This window comes from Bufo bufo, chromosome 3 (assembly GCF_905171765.1).
Source record: "Bufo bufo chromosome 3, aBufBuf1.1, whole genome shotgun sequence".
Taxonomy (NCBI): domain Eukaryota; kingdom Metazoa; phylum Chordata; class Amphibia; order Anura; family Bufonidae; genus Bufo; species Bufo bufo.
Genome location: NC_053391.1, coordinates 482,001,413 through 482,021,017, shown reverse-complemented (window position 1 = coordinate 482,021,017; position 19,605 = coordinate 482,001,413). Strand labels below are relative to the sequence as shown.

Here is a 19,605-nt window from a genome sequence, read left to right as displayed (position 1 = left end):
CGGCCATCTTCACCACTTGGAGAAATGTTCCCACTCACCTGATGGAAATGCTTGCATCAAGCATGCCGAAACAAATTTTTGAAGTGATAAACCATAACGGCGGAGCTACTCATTACTGAGTTCCTGTTTGAAGTTGGATTTCTGTTTTGGGGGGGGTTATTTTTTTTTTGGAGGTGTGGTCCTAAACTTTTGATCAGCTGAAAAACAGCCTGTTTCAGTTTATTTGTTGTTTTCATTAAATTGAATGCTCAAAAAATGTTTTGTCTCAATCCCATTTCTTCTTGTTGCATGTTGAAGCTCTACTTGGAACCTTGTTAAGATCCAGCCATGTTAAATATGATTTTTTGCCATTTTTCAAGTGGTCTTAAACTTTTGATGTATTACTGCCTGCCATAGACTGAGAGGAGCCTGATATACCATGGACTCCTATACCCCCACCCTGTATATGTCCCCATCCCCCAACCCTACCCAATTATTTCCCACTTGCTTTGGCAATGCTAAAATGTATTTAGTCCTGCCAATAAAGCTTATTTGATTTGATTTGATAGATAGATACCGATAGATACCGATAGATAGATACAGATAGATACCGATAGATAGATAGATAGATAGATAGATAGATAGATTGTAACGGTCACGTCCACACACACACAGGGGGAAGGGTAGTGACCTCTGCGCTCCACCCTCACCCCTGGCCCTGCCTACTTGCCTCACGAGTCCTGATGACAGGGGACAACTGGACGGCAATCCCTAACTTAGGATATGTGCAGGGAAGACAGACAAGACAAAATACAGAACATGAACGGACCGGGTCAGAACCAAGAGAGCTACGCAGTACAACGGATTAAGCAAAGAATGGTCAGGAGAAGCCGGGGTCAAATACCAGGAGAGTAGAGAAGTACAAGAGGAGTCCTAAGAGAGTAGTCAGGTGGGAGCCGAGGTCACAATACCAGGATGTATGCGCAGTACAGGAGGAGCAGGCAGAGGATCGTCAGGGAACAGGATCAGGTAAATATTCAGTAGTCCAACAAATAGCCAGGAGCCTAGAAATTAACAGGCAACCTGTAGCCAGCAGGCTGCCTGTATTTATAGTGGGGAGTGAGGGTCATGTAACGTGGCCAGCATCACATGACCGACAGACCAACCAGTCGAGCACCGAGTGATCAGCTCGGCGCTCAAGGCAGACTAGGAGCAGGGAGCCACCCAGCTAGTAAAGCCGCCCTGGGAATGAGGTCAAACACAGAACCTCATTCCAAAAGCTAATCAACAGTTCTGCGGGCAATGGGGGACCGAGTGCACCTTCGGAACCCCGTGACCGTACCCCCCCTTTTACGAGGGGCCACCGGACCCAAGACTTCAGGCGATGGCTTTTCGGGGTGTTCTAAATGAAATTTACGAACCAGTCTAGGAGCATGAACCTCTCTGGCAGGTACCCAAGATCTCTCTTCAGGTCCATACCCCTTCCAGTGAATCAGATACTGCAAGGAGTTACGCACCTCCCTGACATCCACTATTTTAGACACAACATACTCGACAGCATCATTAACAAGAACCGGCGGAGGCGAGGCTTTCGATGGTACTACCGGTTCAAAATATTTTTTAAGTAGAGATTTATGGAACACATTATGAATGTGGAATGACTCGGGCAGCTCCAACCTAAATGATACCGGGTTAATCACCTCCGTGATCTTATATGGACCAATAAAACGAGGAGCAAATTTTCTAGAAGCTACCTTGAGAGATAGATTCTTGGAGGACAACCATACTTTATCCCCAACCTGAAAGTTCACCCCCCTTGAACGTCTCCTATCGGCCTTGAGTTTTTGAGAACTTTGAGCCGTTTCTAGGTTCGATTGAACCCGGGCCCAAACTGTGCACAGTTCGGAGGAGAGTTTATCAGCTTCAGGGTTAGAGGAGGAGACGGACGACCCAGAATAAAAACGGGGATGAAAACCATGGTTACAAAAGAAAGGGGAGACCCCAGCAGAAGAATTGACACGGTTATTCAGAGCAAATTCAGCCAACGGAAGGAATTTGACCCATAATTGCTGGTCATCAGCAACATACAACCTCAGGAATTGTTCCACAGACTGATTAAGGCGTTCAGTCTGCCCATTACTCTCAGGATGGTAGGCGGAAAAAAAAGACAACGAAATTTTACATCTTTGACAGAAGGCCCTCCAGAATTTGGACACAAACTGCACACCCCTGTCCGAAACAATATTTTCCTGGGATGCCATGTAAACGAACAACCTCTCTCACAAAAATAGACGCCAGGGTTTTAGCATTCGGAAGTTTAGACAGGGGAATGAAATGAACCATCTTGCTAAACCTATCGACCACTACCCAAACCACAGTCTTACCCTCCGCCAGCGGTAGGTCAGTTATAAAGTCCATCGAGATATGGGACCAGGGTTTACTGGGAATGGGTAGGGGTCGTAGGTTACCAGCAGGGCGAGTCCTAGGTGTCTTAGACCTGGCACAAACCTCACAGGCTGACACGTAGGACTTGACATCCCTGGTCAGAGTGGGCCACCAATAAGATCTAGAAACCAGATCCTTAGTGCCCTCAATACCCGGATGTCCACAAAAGGCAGAATCGTGACACTCACCCAACAGCTGGAGACGAAATTGTACGGGAACAAACAACTTATCTGTTGGGGTGGATGCCGGTGCCAGATGTTGTTCAGCCTTAATGCGAGCCGAGATATCCTGGGTTAGAGCCGCTAAGAAGATGTTTGCTGGTAGGATGGATTCAGGCGGCGTCTCAGTGGGTTGAAAAGCATGGAAGCTCCGAGATAATGCGTCTGCCTTCACATTTTTACTTCCCGGCCTGAACGTAATGGAGAAATCAAAACGGGTAAAAAACAGAGCCCATCGGGCTTGTCGGGGATTCAACCTCTTAGCGGACTCGAGAAACATTAGGTTTTTATGGTCAGTGACAACAGTTACTCGATGCCTTGCCCCCTCCAAAAAATGTCTCCACTCCTCAAATGCCCATTTAATGGCCAACAGCTCCCTATTCCCTATGTCGTAGTTTCTCTCCGTGGGAGAGAATTTCCTAGAGAAGAAGGCACACGGTCTCAGGTTAGTGAGGCTAGCAGGACCTTGTGAAAGGACTGCTCCTGCGCCGTCCTCGGACGCATCCACCTCCACAATAAAGGGTCTCTCCTGATCAGGCTGGATCAGAATGGGAGCGCTACTAAATGCCTTTTTTAATGTTTCAAATGAAGAAATGGCCTTGGTAGACCAATTCTCCAAATCCGCCCCTTTCTTAGTAAGGTCGGTCAATGGCTTAGCAATTACAGAAAAATTCATGATAAATTTACGGTAGTAATTAGCGAAACCCAAAAACCGTTGTAAAGCCTTTAAGGATGAAGGCCTTACCCATTCCTTAATTGCTAAAACCTTACCAGGATCCATCTTAAAGGCGTGAGGAGTCAAAACATGCCCTAGAAACAGTATCTCCTGTACACCAAAGACACATTTCTCTTGCTTAGCGGATAGCTGGTTCTCCCTCAACACCTCTAATACTTGTTTGACATGGGACACATGAGATTCGAAATCAGGAGAGAATATCAAAATGTCGTCAAGATAGACAATAATAAATTTACCTAAGAACTCCCTAAGAATATCGTTCATTAAGTTTTGGAACACAGCTGGGGCATTGCTGAGTCCAAAAGGCATCACCTGATATTCAAAGTGTCCTATCGGAGTATTGAACGCTGTCTTCCATTCGTCTCCCTCCTAGATTCGGATTAGATTGTATGCCCCTTTCAGGTCAATCTTGGAAAACCAGGTTGCCCCCAAAACCTGGTTAAATAAATCCGGAATCAATGGGAGAGAGTATCTATTTTGGACAGTGATTTTATTTAATCTCCGGTAATCAATACAAGGCCTAAGACCACCATCCTTCTTTTTAACAAAGAAAAACCCTGCTCCCATAGGAGAGACTGAAGGTCTAATATGCCCTTTAGCAAGGCTCTCCTTAATATAATCCTCCATAGCCTTGCGTTCGGGCCCTGAAAGATTATAAATTCGACCTTTAGGAAATTCGGCACCCTCAATTAGCTCTATGGCGCAATCATAAGGTCTATGGGGGGGTAGAACCTCTGGAGTAAGGGACGAGAACACATCAGAATATTCCTTAATAACAGAGGGTAATGTATTAGACCTTACTGAAACCCCAGCCTGGACCACGGACAAGCATGAGTCACACTTAGGTCCCCATTTCACCAACTCTCCTTTGGACCAATCAATTGTGGGGTTATGTAAACGGAGCCAAGGCAACCCTAGTACCACCTCAACCGGTAGGTTCTCCAGGACTAGAAGAGAACATCTCTCAGAGTGGCACACACCCACGGACAGAGAAATTTCAGAGGTACATGACCTCACCGTACCACCAATCAGGGGAGTAGCATCAATAGCCATGACATGGATAGGTGTAGGTAAAGCAAACATTGGAATACCCAATTTACAAGCAAACTCAAAGTCAATAAAGCTGGCCGCTGAACCGGAGTCAATAAAGGCCTTACCCGGCCACTTATTAACCCCCAGAGAAATTGTTATGGGTACCAAAAGCTTACCTTTAGAAAAATCAGGGTGTACCTGGTCTTTAGGTTGTCTTGCTTTAGAAGACTTGTCAGAGAGGTCCCTCTTAGGACACTTGTTGATCCAATGGCCAGGATCACAGTAGAAGCACTCTCCGCGTCTGCGACGAAGATTACCCCGGGTCATGCCAACCTGCATGGGTTCCTCGGTGGAGACCTCAGTGTTGTCCCTGGAAAAGGCCTCTGGCTGGACCACCATCTGAGAACTGAACTGTCGTTCTTGTCGTCTCTCTCTAACTCGTCTGTCAAGTCGGACAACTAGGGTCATCATCTCCTCTAAGGTCTCAGGAATTTGGTAATTGACCAATAGATCTTTTAAATTATCAGATAGACCAGACCTAAACTGACTCTTCAGGGCTGGTTCATTCCATCCTGAGGGGACACACCACCGTCTGAATTGGGTGCAATACTCCTCCGCAGGGAGATGGCCCTGAACCAGTGCCCTAAGAGCTGTCTCGGCTACCAGGGCCCTGTCTGGTTCGTCATAGAGGGTACCCAGGGCCTGAAAAAAAACCCTCCACAGAAGTTAGACAACTGGCCCCAGGAGGTAGCGAAAATGCCCAGTCCTGGGGATCACCCTGTAGTAGAGAAATGATAATCCCCACGCGTTGGCTCTCGGGACCGGAGGACACGGGGCGCAAACGGAAGTAGAGTTTGCAATTCTCCTTAAAGGAGAGAAACCTCTTCCGGTCTCCAGAAAAGGGTTCTGGGAGCTTGATCTGGGGTTCAAAATATGGACTGGAGGACAGAGGAGTGGAAGAACCTTGCCCTAACTCACAAGAACGGAGTTTCTCTCCTAGCTCCTGCACCCTCTGTGTCAAGTTAGAGACATGGTCAGTCAGGGTAGTAAGAGGATTCATGATACAGTGGTTATTGGGCCTGTTAATCTGTAACGGTCACGTCCACACACACACAAGGGGAAGGGTAGTGACCACTGCGCTCCACCCTCACCCCTGGCCCTGTCTACTTGCCTCACGAGTCCTGATGACAGGGGACAACTGGACGGCAATCCCTAACTTAGGATATGTGCAGGGAAGACAGACAAGACAAAATACGGAACATGAACGGACCGGGTCAGAACCAAGAGAGCTACGCAGTACAACGGATTAAGCAAAGAATGGTCAGGAGAAGCCGGGGTCAAATACCAGGAGAGTAGAGAAGTACAAGAGGAGTCCTAAGAGAGTAGTCAGGTGGGAGCCGAGGTCACAATACCAGGATGTATGCGCAGTACAGGAGGAGCAGGCAGAGGATCGTCAGGGAACAGGATCAGGTAAATATTCAGTAGTCCAACAAATAGCCAGGAGCCTAGAAATTAACAGGCAACCTGTAGCCAGCAGGCTGCCTGTATTTATAGTGGGGAGTGAGGGTCATGTGACGTGGCCAGCATCACATGACCGACAGACCAACCAGTCGAGCACCGAGTGATCAGCTCGGCGCTTAAGGCAGACTAGGAGCAGGGAGCCACCCAGCTAGTAAAGCCGCCCTGGGAATGAGGTCAAACACAGAACCTCATTCCAAAAGCTAAGCAACAGTTCTGCGGGCAATGGGGGACCGAGTGCACCTTCGGAACCCCGTGACATAGATAGATACAGATAGATACCGATAGATAGATACCGATAGAAAGATAGAGATAAATACCGATCGCTGGATAGATACCGATCGATAGATAAATACCGATAGAAAGAGATAGATAGATAGATAGATAGATAGATAGATAGATAGATAGATAGATAGATAGACCAGAATGTTTTTCTCCAAATCATGTTTTTCTAAAAATGGACCTGCTGAGAGAAAAATAACTACCCTCACTTGTCATCAAGCCACTTAGCTTGTCAATTTACAGTCATACTAGTTTCATTTTAATTGTGTTTTTGGTTATTTAATATTAGACATAAAATACATTTTATTCAATAAGTAATTTATTTTAGTTGCATGTACTGTAAATAAAAAAACATCACCCTCAAAGTCTTAACTTCCTTATATTTATGAACGAGCCTGTAAATGGTGGGAGATATGGTCAGGTCTAATTGAACAACATTTTGCTCCTGGCTTCCAGCAGATATTTGTAACTGATCTCCTCACAAAAGAATAGTTCGGATCTAAAGCCTTTTTCCTCCCATGATTTCCCCTTAGTGTTTACTATACAAAGTTCTCTGCTATATTTTGCTGTTACAAGCAAGCCAGTAAGCATTCATGACACCCCTAATACAGTATGCGCCACTCAACTATTTACTTTAAAGAGGACTTTTCATGGGTCCAGACATTATAAACTAAGTATCAGGATACGTAGGGCATAGTGCAGGGATTTAACTGCACTTAGTATTTTTTCTGGGCACCGCTCTGTTCGCCTGCTGTGGCTCCTGTTGTATTCTCCCAGCCTGTATGCAAATTTTCGCATCGGTACAGGGAGGAGGAGACTGAGTCTTTCTCCGTGGGCGTCTCCTTCTCCCTGGCTGTCAGGTGTCCAATCGCAACGGAGAGCGTCACACCCAGGGAGAAGGTGAAGTTTTTTTTCTCCCTGGCTGTGACACTCTGCACTGCGATTGGACAGTGCTACAGCCAGGGAGAAGTAGACGCCCACTGAGAAACAGGGCAGTCTCCTCCTCCCTGTACCGATGCTAAAATTAGCATACATGGTGGGAGAATACAACGGGGGACACAGCGGGCGAACGAAGCGACGCCCAGGAAAAATAGTAAGTGCAGTTAGATCCCTGCACTATGCCCTACGTATCCTGATACATACAGTGGGATGCGAAAGTTTGGGCAACCTTGTTAATCGTCATGATTTTCCTGTATAAATCGTTGGTTGTTACGATAAATGTCAGTTAAATATATCATATAGGAGACACACACAATGATTTTTGAGAAGTGAAATGAAGTTTATTGGATTTACAGAAAGTGTGCTATAATTGTTTAAACAAAATTAGGCAGGTGCATACATTTGGGCACCACAAAAAAGAAATGAAATCAATATTTAGTAGATCCTCCTTTTGCAGAAATTACAGCCTCTAAACGCTTCCTGTAGGTTCCAATGAGAGTCTGGATTCTGGTTGAAGGTATTTTGGACCATTCCTCTTTACAAAACATCTTTAGTTCATTCAGGTTTGATGGCTTCCAAGCATGGACAGCTCTCTTTAAATCACACCACAGATTTTCAATTATATTCAGGTCTGGGTACTGAGATGGCCATTCCAGAACATTGTACTTGTTCCTCTGCATAAATACCTTAGTGGATTTTGAGCAGTGTTTAGGGTCGTTGTCTTGTTGAAAGATCCAGCCCCGGCGCAGCTTCAGCTTTGTCACTGATTCCTGGACATTGGTCTCCAGAATCTGCTGATACTGAGTGGAATCCATGCGTCCCTCAACTTTGACAAGATTCCCAGTCCCTGCACTGGCCACACAGCCCCACAGCATGATGGAACCACCACCATATTTTACTGTAGGTAGCAGGTGTTTTTCTTGGAATGCTGTGTTCTTTTTCCTCCATGCATAACGCCCCTTGTTATGGCCAAATAACTCAATTTTAGTTTCATCAGTCCACAGCACCTTATTCCAAAATGAAGCTGGCTTGTCCAAATGTGCTTTAGCCCACCTCAAGCGGCACTTTTTGTGCTGTGGGCGGAGAAAAGGCTTCCTCTGCATCACTCTCGCATACAGCATCTCCTTGTGTAAAGTGCGCCGAATTGTTGAACGATGCACAGTAACTCCATCTGCAGCAAGATGATGTTGTAGGTCTTTGGTGCTGGTCTGTGGGTTGACTCTGACTGTTCTCACCATTCGTCGCTTCTGTCTATCCGAGATTTTTCTTGGTCTGCCACTTCGAGACTTAACTTGAACTGAGCCTGTGGTCTTCCATTTCCTCAATATGTTCCTAACTGTGGAAACAGACAGCTGAAATCTCTGAGACAGCTTTCTGTATCCTTCCCCTAAACCATGATGGTGAACAATCTTTGTCTTCAGGTCATTTGAGAGTTGTTTTGAGACCCCCATGTTGCTACTCTTCAGAGAAAATTAAAAGAGGATGGAAACTTACAATTGACCCCCTTAAATACTCTTTCTCATAATGTGATTCACCTGTGTATGTAGGTCAGGGGTCACTGAGCTTACCAAGCCAATTTGAGTTCCAATAATTAGTTCTAAAGGTTTTGGAATCAATAAAATGACAACAGTGCCCAAATTTATGCACCTGCCTAATTTTGTTTAAACAATTATAGCACACTTTCTGTAAATCCAATAAACTTCATTTCACTTCTCAAATATCACTGTGTGCGTCTCCTATATAATATAAACTGACATTTTTTATCGTAACAACCAACGATTTATACAGGAAAATCATGACAATTAACAAGGTTGCCCAAACTTTCTCATCCCACTGTAGTTTTTAAATTCTGGACCCATGAAAGGTCCTCTTTAAGATGGGGGTTCAGGCTCAGACAAATGTAGATTCCATGAACAGTGACACATGATGACGACATTTTCACTTCTGTATTGGTTGGAATATGCTACAAGAAAAGTGTAATGTATAAATGCTTGAGATGCAACCAAGGCTATGCTTGAGAAGATTTTGTAACATGTTATTCTTACTATACCTGCTTGTCCACTAGGTGACATTGAAGATGCTGCTGCTGACTGTTGTTGTCAGCATGTACAAGAGTTTCTTCATTATTGTCGGCATGTTCTTGTTGCTCCTTTGCTATGCTTTTGCCGGAGTTGTTCTCTTTGGAACAGTGAAATATGGTGAAAACATTAATAGGTAAGTAAGTGGTACTGTCCCAGAAGCTTGGAATATGCAGTGTCTTGTACGCATAGCAAGCCACAAAGAATCACTGCGCTGACATCTCTGACGACGCAGACCTATGACGTTTTTAATTTCCTGTTGATGGAGCTGTATGAGAGCTTGCTGTTTGTTGGAGGGCTTGTAGTTTTTATTGGTACCATTTGGGGACACATGACTTTACTATCTCGTTTTATTCAGTTTTTTTTGTGAGTTAGAATGAACTTTGGTATTATGTATTTATTTATTTCTATTACATTACTGTGTTCACCATGTAGGCCATTATTGCTGAGGCAATGTCAATTTTGTATAGTTTTTACAATGACAAAGGACATCATAAAGGAAAAAAGGAGGGGCTTATAGACAGCTCAAAGACTACTGAGTTATTGAGCCTGTCTCCAGTAGCAAGGAGTGAGATTGTTCGGTATCAGTGCTTCTTTATCCTCATTTTAGGAATCAGCGGGGAGAAAAGAGGAGAAAGAAGCCCTGATACAGAACGTTTTCTCTCCTTGCTACTGGGGACATGCTCAGTATAAAGTCTATGAGGTTCTACAGTCCATCTCCTGCAGCATGGAGACACAGCACTCTGTATGAGTGCTTCTTTCTCTTCATTTTAGCAATCAGTGTGGTTCTCAGCACTCTGACCCCCACTGATCAAAACCTTTGATTTTTGTTGAATAGTGATCATGTGTTCTTCTATCACCTTACATCGGTGATTTGGAATACCCTAATTTCCAGGCTTGAAAGGGGTTGCGGTGAAATAGAAATTTGAGGCATGTTATAAAGGTTATTTACTTAAAAACTACTTCAAGAACAGAGCATTTTAGAAATGAAAGTTTACTGTTTTAATTTATTTTGTTACTTCTAGACATGCAAACTTCTCCACGGCAGGAAAAGCTATAACCGTCCTTTTCAGGATAGTAACTGGGGAAGACTGGAATAAAATAATGCATGACTGTATGGTGAGTAGACAGCTACTAATTGGCTACAGTTTTTATTTTATTTTATAAAAGTCAATTACATTTCTAAGAGTGGCCGACATTTTGTTAGATCATGCTGTAGCTCAGTAATAGGGTGGTATATTTTGTACTTAGTTTTTATGCTAGTATTATCTTTAGGCTGGATTCATACATGATTTTAGGCGTGTTTTTTCCCCACAATACTTTGTAAGTAAAAACATAAAGGCTTCATCTTTGATGTTAATAAGTAAGAAAATAGTAAGTCCTTAGCTCACAATTCATTTGTTTGTTGCATTTTTTTGGCACTTTCGATCTTGTGTATCATTCACGTTGATAGGTAGAATAATTTATTTGCCTGAGTATGAGGATACCAAATATGTGTATATTATTACGGTTTACTAATTTGTAATGAGTAAACATGGTCTTTAAAATAAAATGTTTCTTTTATTGTTTGCCTTTCTTTAATTGAAATATTTTTTCTTAGTTCAATTGTTAAAGAGGTATTCTGGTTTTAATGATTACATTTATTTGTTTAAAGACTAGGCAGTTATACCATTTTCTAATATACATGTATTTAAAATTTTGCTCACGGACCTTTATTATATCCACACAATAGCCTTGCTCTCTAAAGAAAAAAAATGGTGCAGCCCATTTTATTCCTGTAAAATGCATCTGTAGGAGATTTGAATAGGACTAAAGATGATGTCAGTCATGTGTCCCTCAAGCCTATTGTTTAACCTCTAGCATTCAGTTAACAGTGCAGATATCTAACAGGTGAAATGAATAGCAGTTTATTAAGATTCAGAACCTCATGTCTGTCAGTGTCTGTGTAGAAGCACATCTGAGATTGTTCTCCCTGCCCCCCCCCCCCCCATATGTGATGTTTTTATTAACCACCTCCGGACCGCTGTACGCACAGACGCGTCCTGGAGGTGGTTGTTTCATTCCGAGTGGACGCGCCGGCGCGTCTTCTCGCGAGACGCGAGATTTCGGTCACAGCCGGCCCGCGCATGCGCATCGCGGGCCGGCAAAAGTTCGAGGAGAGTTGCATCAGCAACCTGCCAGCCAATGATCGTCGCTGGCAGGTTGCTGATTTTTAAAAAATCGAATCACAAACCAGATAACAGATCATATTAGTAAAAATGATCTGTTATATGGCTTCTCTGCTCCTGTGCTGGTCCTTTTCGTCGGTTGGATCCAGCACAGGAGCAGACTTCACAGTGAGTACACCAAACAGCACACCTTAGCCCCAGATCACCCCCCTGCACCCCAATTAACCCTTTGATCACCCCTTTGATCGCCCCTGTCAATCACTAGTGAAAGGAAAAAAAGTGATCAGTGTAAACTGTCACTTTTTTTTTTTCACTGGTATTGGCTGTTAGGTTTTAGGGATAGTTTAGGCCCCTTGGTTAGGTAGTTAGCGTCAGTTAGCGCCCACCGCACCGCAGTCACTTTTATTCGCTGATTAGCGTATCGCTAATCAGCATTTGTACTTTTATAGTATCTGTAAGTGATCAAAACTGATCACGGTCAGATCTATAATAGTATTAGTGTCACTTTAGTTCGCCCTCCACCCAAAACGCAGTGTTTGCCCGATCAGGCCTGATCGGTCGCCCACACGTGCGTTCACCCACGCCCGCCCCACCGCAGTGACAAAAAATTATTATTTTTTGATCACTGCACATTCACTTTACACGCACTGCGGCGATAAAAAAATCAGTTTTGATATTTTTTATCAACCGCAGCGGCCTCCGGTACTTCGCTAGCCTCCCCTTTGTAAGACAGGTTTGCTTTTTTTCTTGGGTAGTCTCAGGGAATACCCCTAAATTTAGTAGTCCAAAATGTCAAACAGGGGGTATTCTTCTGAAGAGGCCTACAGGATTCTGACCCAGTCGGATGAGGAGTGGGAACCCTCATCTGACGAATCTAGCGGGTCAGAATATGAACCTGTAGAAAGCAGTGGCTCTCTGACCCAAAGTTCGGACGAGGAGGTTGAGGTCCCTGGCAGCACCAGGCGTACCCGGCCCCGTGTCGCTAGACCACAGGTTACGCAGGATCCGCTTCAAGAGCAGCAGAGTGGGGCTGTCGCTGCCGGATCACGTGGTGAGGCATACACCAGCAGCGCAGCCCTTCCTGGACCTAGTACCAGCACTGCCGTACAACCTGGTGAAGTAGCGAGCACCAGAAGGGCAGTTGAAGCTGGTACGGTGGCACGTGCAGTAGTTACCCCGTCGCAGCCACCGCGCAGACAGGCCCGTAGACCCCCTAGAGTCCCTGAGGTGCTGGCAAACCCTGATTGGCAGTCACCAACTTCAGCCGCACCTGTAGTTCCCCCTTTCACCGCCCAGTCTGGAGTTCGGGTTGAGACGGCTCAAATCGCTTCGGCCCTGGGATTTTTTGAGCTGTTCTTGACTGCGGAGCTCTTGGACTTAGTCGTGGCAGAGACCAACCAATATGCCACACAATTTATAACCGCAAACCCGGAAAGCTATTATGCCCAGCCTTTCCGGTGGAAACCAGTCCAAGTTTCCGAACTTAAAATTTTTCTGGGCCTTCTCCTCAACATGGGCCTGACAAAAAAGCATGAATTGCGGTCATATTGGTCCACGAACCCAATTCATCACATGCCCATGTTCTCTGCTGCTATGTCCAGGACACGATTTGAGACCATCCTGCGTTTTCTGCATTTTAGCGACAACACCACCTCCCGTCCCAGAGGCCACCCAGCTTTTGACCGGCTCCACAAAATTCGGCCCCTCATAGACCATTTCAACCAGAAATTTGCAGATTTATATACCCCTGAGCAAAACATCTGCGTAGACGAGTCCCTAATACATTTTACCGGGCGCCTTGGCTTCAAACAATACATCCCAAGCAAGCGTGCCCGGTATGGGGTCAAATTGTATAAGCTCTGTGAAAGGGCCACAGGCTATACCCACAAATTTCGGATCTATGAGGGAAAAGATCAGACCCTGGAGCCGGTCGGTTGCCCTGACTACCTGGGGAGCAGTGGGAAGACAGTCTGGGACTTGGTGTCACCCTTATTCGGCAAGGGGTACCATCTTTATGTGGACAATTTTTACACAAGTGTGGCCCTCTTTAGGCATTTGTTTCTAGAACGGATTTGCGCCTGTGGCACCGCGCGAACTAGTCGCGTGGGCTTCCCCCAACGGCTTGTAACCACCCGTCTTGCAAGGGGGGAGAGGGCTGCCTTGTGTAACGAAGAACTGCTCGCGGTGAAATGGAGAGACAAGCGTGACGTTTACATGCTCTCCTCCATTCACGCAGACACGACAATCCAAATTGAAAGGGCAACCCGTGTCATTGAAAAGCCCCTCTCAGTCCACGACTATAATGCGCTCATGGGAGGGGTGGACTTCAATGACCAGATGTTGGCTCCCTATTTAGTTTCCCGCAGAACCAGACGCTGGTATAAGAAGGTGTCTGTATATTTAATTCAATTGGCGCTGTACAATAGTTTTGTTCTCTACAGTAAGGCTGGGAGAACAGGATCCTTCCTCAAATTCCAGGAAGAGATCATCGCGAACCTCCTTTACCCAGGAGGTTCCGTGGCCCCATCCACCAGTGTAGTTAGCCGTCTACACGAGCGACATTTCCCCAGTGTCGTTGCTGGTACCTCAACCCAACCGCCACCCCGAAAAAAATGTCGTGTCTGTAGCAGGAGTGGAATAAGGCGTGACACCCGCTATTTCTGTCCTGACTGCCCTGACCACCCTGCCCTATGCTTAGGTGAGTGTTTCCGGAAGTACCACACACAGGTACACCTAGCATAGGGATTGCATCTCACAGGACAGGCACACAGGGCTATTAGGGCCCTTTTACTCACAGCTGCTGCAAACCTCTCCTTTCACCTGGGATAAAGTGCATAACGTACTTCGCCACATCTTTGGGCGATTTGCGCTTTGCACATTGTCCCATGGGGAAGGAGAGGTTTGTTCTATAAAGGTAAAAAAAACTAAACAAAAAAAAAATTACCGGTAAGTAAAAAAGTTACAAAAGTTAAAAAAAAGTTAATATGTTCTGTTCTAAAGTTAATAAAGTTATTGCTTTGCGGCCTGGTTTTTTCTTTTTTGTTTTGTTTTTTTTTACCTTTCAGGTGGACCAACCGATCGACTAGCTGCAGCACTGATGTGCATTCGGACAGAAGCATTGTGCTGCTGTCAGATTACACGCAAGTCGGTGTATGCGGCGCTGCAAGACGAGATTTCTCCTCTGCAGTAAAAGATACGTTTGCCGAGGCATATGAGCTGAGGAGGTGGCGGTGTTCATATACTTTGGCAAACACTTTGTATATATAAAAAAATAAATCCCGGCAATGATTTATTCATCCACATCGATTGATGTGAATGGAGAAATCGGGTTTGCCAGGGCATACGAGCTAAGTGGGCATGGATGTTGGGCGGAGCTCCTATGTCCTGGCAGACGCCTTTCCCCTCCTTTTTCTTTTTTTGGCAGAGATTTTTTCATCCACATTGATTGATGCGAATGAAGAAATCTGTGCCGTTCATTTTTTTCTTTCAGCCCAGAGGCTGAACGGAAAAAAAAAATCTCATTACCTGTATGCTCAATATAAGGAGAATAGCAGAAACTCCTAATGCTGGGCATACATGTAATGATTGCGGAGACCCTCAAATGCCAGGGCAGTACAAACACCCCACAAATAACACCATTTTGGAAAGAAGACACCCCAAGGTATTCGCTGAGGGGCATATTGAGTCCATGAAAGATTGAAATTTTTGTCCCAAGTTAGCGGAAAGGGAGACTTTGTGAGAAAAAAAAATAAAAAAATCAATTTCCGCTAACTTGTGCCAAAAATTTTTTTTTTCTATGAACTCGCCATGCCCCTCATTGAATACCTTGGGGTGTCTTCTTTCCAAAATGGGGTCACATGTGGGGTATTTATACTGCCCTGGCATTTTAGGGGCCCCAAAGCGTGAGAAGAAGTCTGGTATCCAAATGTCTAAAAATGCCCTCCTAAAAGGAATTTGGGCCCCTTTGCCCACCTAGGCTGCAAAAAAGTGTCACACATGTGGTATCTCCGTATTCAGTAGAAGTTGGTAAATGTGTTTTGGGGTGTCATTTTACATATACCCATGCTGGGTGAGATAAATATCTTGGTCAAATGCCAACTTTGTATAAAAAAATGGGAAAAGTTGTCTTTTGCCAAGATATTTCTCTCACCCAGCATGGGTATATGTAAAATGACACCACAAAACACATTCCCCAACTTCTCCCGAGTACGGCGATACCAGATGTATGACACTTTTTTGCAGCCTAGGTGGGCAAAGGGGCCCACATTCCAAAGAGCACCTTTCGGATTTCACAGGTCATTTACCTACTTACCACACATTAGGGCCCCTGGAAAATGCCAGGGCAGTATAACTACCCCACAAGTGACCCTATTTTTGAAAGAAGACACCCCAAGGTATTCCGTGAGGGGCATGGCGAGTTCCTAGAATTTTTTATTTTTTGTCACAAGTTAGTGGAAAATTATGATTTTTTTTTTTTTTTTTTTTTTACATACAAAGTCTCATATTCCACTAACTTGTGACAAAAAATAAAAACTTCCATGAACTCACTATGCCCATCAGCGAATACCTTGGGATGTCTTCTTTCCAAAATGGGGTCACTTGTGGGGTAGTTATACTGCCCTGGCATTCTAGGGGCCCAAATGTGTGGTAAGGAGTTTGAAATCAAATTCTGTAAGAAATGACGAGTGAAATCCGAAAGGTGCTCTTTGGAATATGGGCCCCTTTGCCCACCTAGGCTGCAAAAAAGTGTCACACATCTGGTATCTCCGTACTCAGTAGAAGTTGGGGAATGTGTTTTGGGGTGTCATTTTACATATACCCATGCTGGGTGAGAGAAATATCTTGGCAAAAGACAACTTTTCCCATTTTTTTATACAAAGTTGGCATTTGACCAAGATATTTATCTCACCCAGCATGGGTATATGTAAAAAGACACCCCAAAACACATTCCCCAACTTCTACTGAATAAGGAGATACCAGATGTGTGACACTTTTTTGTAGCCTAGGTGGGCAAAGGGGCCCATATTCCAAAGAGCACCTTTCGGATTTCACTCGTCATTTTTTACAGAATTTGATTTCAAACTCCTTACCACACATTTGGGCCCCTAGAATGCCAGGGCAGTATAACTACCCCACAAGTGACCCCATTTTGGAAAGAAGACACCCCAAGGTATTTCGTGAGGGGCATGGCGAGTTCCTAGAATTTTTTTTTTTTTGCCACAAGTTAGTGGAAAATGATGATTTTTTTTTTTTTTTTTTTTTTTCATACAAAGTCTCATATTCCACTAACTTGTGACAAAAAATAAAAACTTCCATGAACTCGCCATGCCCATCAGTGAATACCTTGGGGTCTCTTCTTTCCAAAATGGGGTCACTTGTGGGGTAGTTATACTGCCCTGGCATTCTAGGGGCCCAAATGTGTGGTAAGGAGTTTGAAATCAAATTCTGTAAAAAATGACGAGTGAAATCCGAAAGGTGCTCTTTGGAATATGGGCCCCTTTGCCCACCTAGGCTGCAAAAAAGTGTCACACATCTGGTATCTCCGTACTCAGTAGAAGTTGGGGAATGTGTTTTGGGGTGTCATTTTACATATACCCATGCTGGGTGAGAGAAATATCTTGGCAAAAGACAACTTTTCCCATTTTTTTATACAAAGTTGGCATTTGACCAAGATATTTCTCTCACCCAGCATGGGTATATGTAAAAAGACACCCCAAAACACATTCCCCAACTTCTACTGAATACGGAGATACCAGATGTGTGACACTTTTTTGCAGCCTAGGTGGGCAAAGGGGCCCATATTCCAAAGAGCACCTTTCGGATTTCACTCGTCATTTTTTACAGAATTTGATTTCAAACTCCTTACCACACATTTGGGCCCCTAGAATGCCAGGGCAGTAGAACTACCCCACAAGTGACCCCATTTTGGAAAGAAGAGACCCCAAGGTATTCGCTGATGGGCATAGTGAGTTCATAGAACTTTTTATTTTTTGTCACAAGTTAGTGGAATATGAGACTTTGTAATAAAAAAAATAAAAAAAATCATCATTTTCCGCTAACTTGTGACAAAAAATAAAAAGTTCTATGAACTCACTATGCCCATCAGTGAATACCTTAGGGTGTGTACTTTCCGAAATGGGGTCATTTGTGGGGTGTTTGTACTGTCTGGCCATTGTAGAACCTCAGGAAACATGACAGGTGCTCAGAAAGTCAGAGCTGCTTCAAAAAGCGGAAATTCACATTTTTGTACCATAGTTTGTAAACGCTATAACTTTTACCCAAACCATTTTTTTTTTACCCAAACATTTTTTTTTTATCAAAGACATGTAGGACAATAAATTTAGAGCAAAATTTATATATGGATCTTGTTTTTTTTGCAAAATTTTACAACTGAAAGTGAAAAATGTCATTTTTTTGCAAAAAAAATCGTTAAATTTCGATTAATAACAAAAAAAGTAAAAATGTCAGCAGCAATGAAATACCACCAAATGAAAGCTCTATTAGTGAGAAGAAAAGGAGGCAAAATTCATTTGGGTGGTAAGTTGCATGACCGAGCAATAAATGGTGAAAGTAGTGTAGGTCAGAAGTGTAAAAAGTGGCCTGGTCTTTCAGGGTGTTTAAGCACTGGGGGCTGAGGTGGTTAAAAAAAAATTACAATAACTTTATTAACAACATGACACCATCACCTAAAGACAGGCAGTCATTTTATAAACCATCTGGTTACAGGCAGCCATGTAAACACACATACGGTGAAGTGGTTGTTATAGCCACAATGGTTTCCACTATTAGTCCTATGTAGTTATCCCATTGAAGTGCCCTGCATGCTGACCCAGCACATTTACATTATGTAACACTGTTGGTTACTGAATGTTAGGGGTTATATGACGAGAAATAACCATGGCATCAGTCATGTGACTAGTTAGGCCATGGATGCATTACATAGAACTGACTGATACTTGGGCTATGCCATTCTGCTGTGCAGATAGGGGTCAACAATCTGATGTAAGAAAGGTATGTAAGCAAGATTTTAAATACATTTATACTTAGCAATTGCATAGTTTGCCATTAGTGCAAGAGTGTGGCTGTCAATCACAGCCATCTTCTTGCTGGTGGTCATGTGACCAACATTACATAGAGGTACGAAAAAGTGCAGGAATTACCTCACACCGGTAACATACAGTATATGTATGCCACTTTACATTAATGAGTTAAAGAGCATAACTTTAACTGTTGGAATTGACTTTGATTTTGTAATTCTAGGTACAACCTCCGTTTTGCACACCTGATAGTAGTAGGTACTGGGAAACCGATTGTGGAAATTACGCTGGAGCACTTATGTACTTCTGTTCCTTTTATGTCATCATTGCCTACATAATGTTAAACCTTTTAGTTGGTACGTATCAGTAGCAGAAAATGAGCAGAAAACTGTTATGTCATTTGGAGTCTTGGATCAGGTCTTCGTCTGTAGACTGTGCATTGCTTTAAAATTTCCAATAACCAATATTACAGGATTGCTCCTGTTTGTAAAAAGAGATGTTGTGATAACTTACATTAGGGACAGTGAGTCTTCCTTGAAACCACATAATATAACATTTACTGTTTCAATACATCTATTGTTAATCTTGAATAAACCATAATGTGAATATCTTTCTTTTGATTTCAGCTATAATTGTAGAGAATTTTTCTCTTTTCTACTCTACTGAAGAGGATCAATTACTAAGTCCCAATGACCTCCGCCATTATCAAATAATATGGAATATGGTTGATGATAAAAGAGAGGTAATATTTTAAAACTGCTTTCTGTGATAAACCCATAACATTGTTACACTGTATAGTGTTTAATTTCTCTGCAACCATTGCTGACTATAAGAAGACTGACCTAAATGCTCAGAATTATACAGTCTCAAAGGGGTTGTCCGAGTTATGAAAAAAAAAAATATAGCACTGAAAATCTGATGGGCAGCAATATATAACTAAGCTAAGCAAGTTTTATGCAAAAAAATATATATATTTCCTCATTTCCCTGGTTCTTTTCTGGCCCTTTGTTTACATGCAATAAAAACAATCTATGCCCCTCCCCCTGCTCTGCAAAGGGAGTGGATACCAGAGCTGCCCTGAGTGACATGTCTGCCTGCTGGGAGACTCAGCAGCATGTTGTATGTGTAGGACTACAAGTCCCAGCCGTACAATGACACTGCTAAGGGAGTGGA

The 19,605-nt window shown here is 43.6% G+C and overlaps 1 protein-coding gene across 1 annotated transcript in view; it reads left to right on the top strand.

Moving 5' to 3' along the window:
- NALCN (sodium leak channel, non-selective) overlaps nt 1-19,605 on the top strand; it is a 1,068,865-nt gene that overhangs the window by 1,028,315 nt on the left and 20,945 nt on the right. Inside the window, exons 36-39 of the mRNA XM_040425261.1 lie at nt 9,215-9,363; nt 10,253-10,346; nt 18,656-18,788; nt 19,059-19,174. Of these exons, the coding sequence (XP_040281195.1) occupies nt 9,215-9,363; nt 10,253-10,346; nt 18,656-18,788; nt 19,059-19,174 (492 nt within the window). The remainder of the gene's footprint in view (nt 1-9,214; nt 9,364-10,252; nt 10,347-18,655; nt 18,789-19,058; nt 19,175-19,605) is intronic.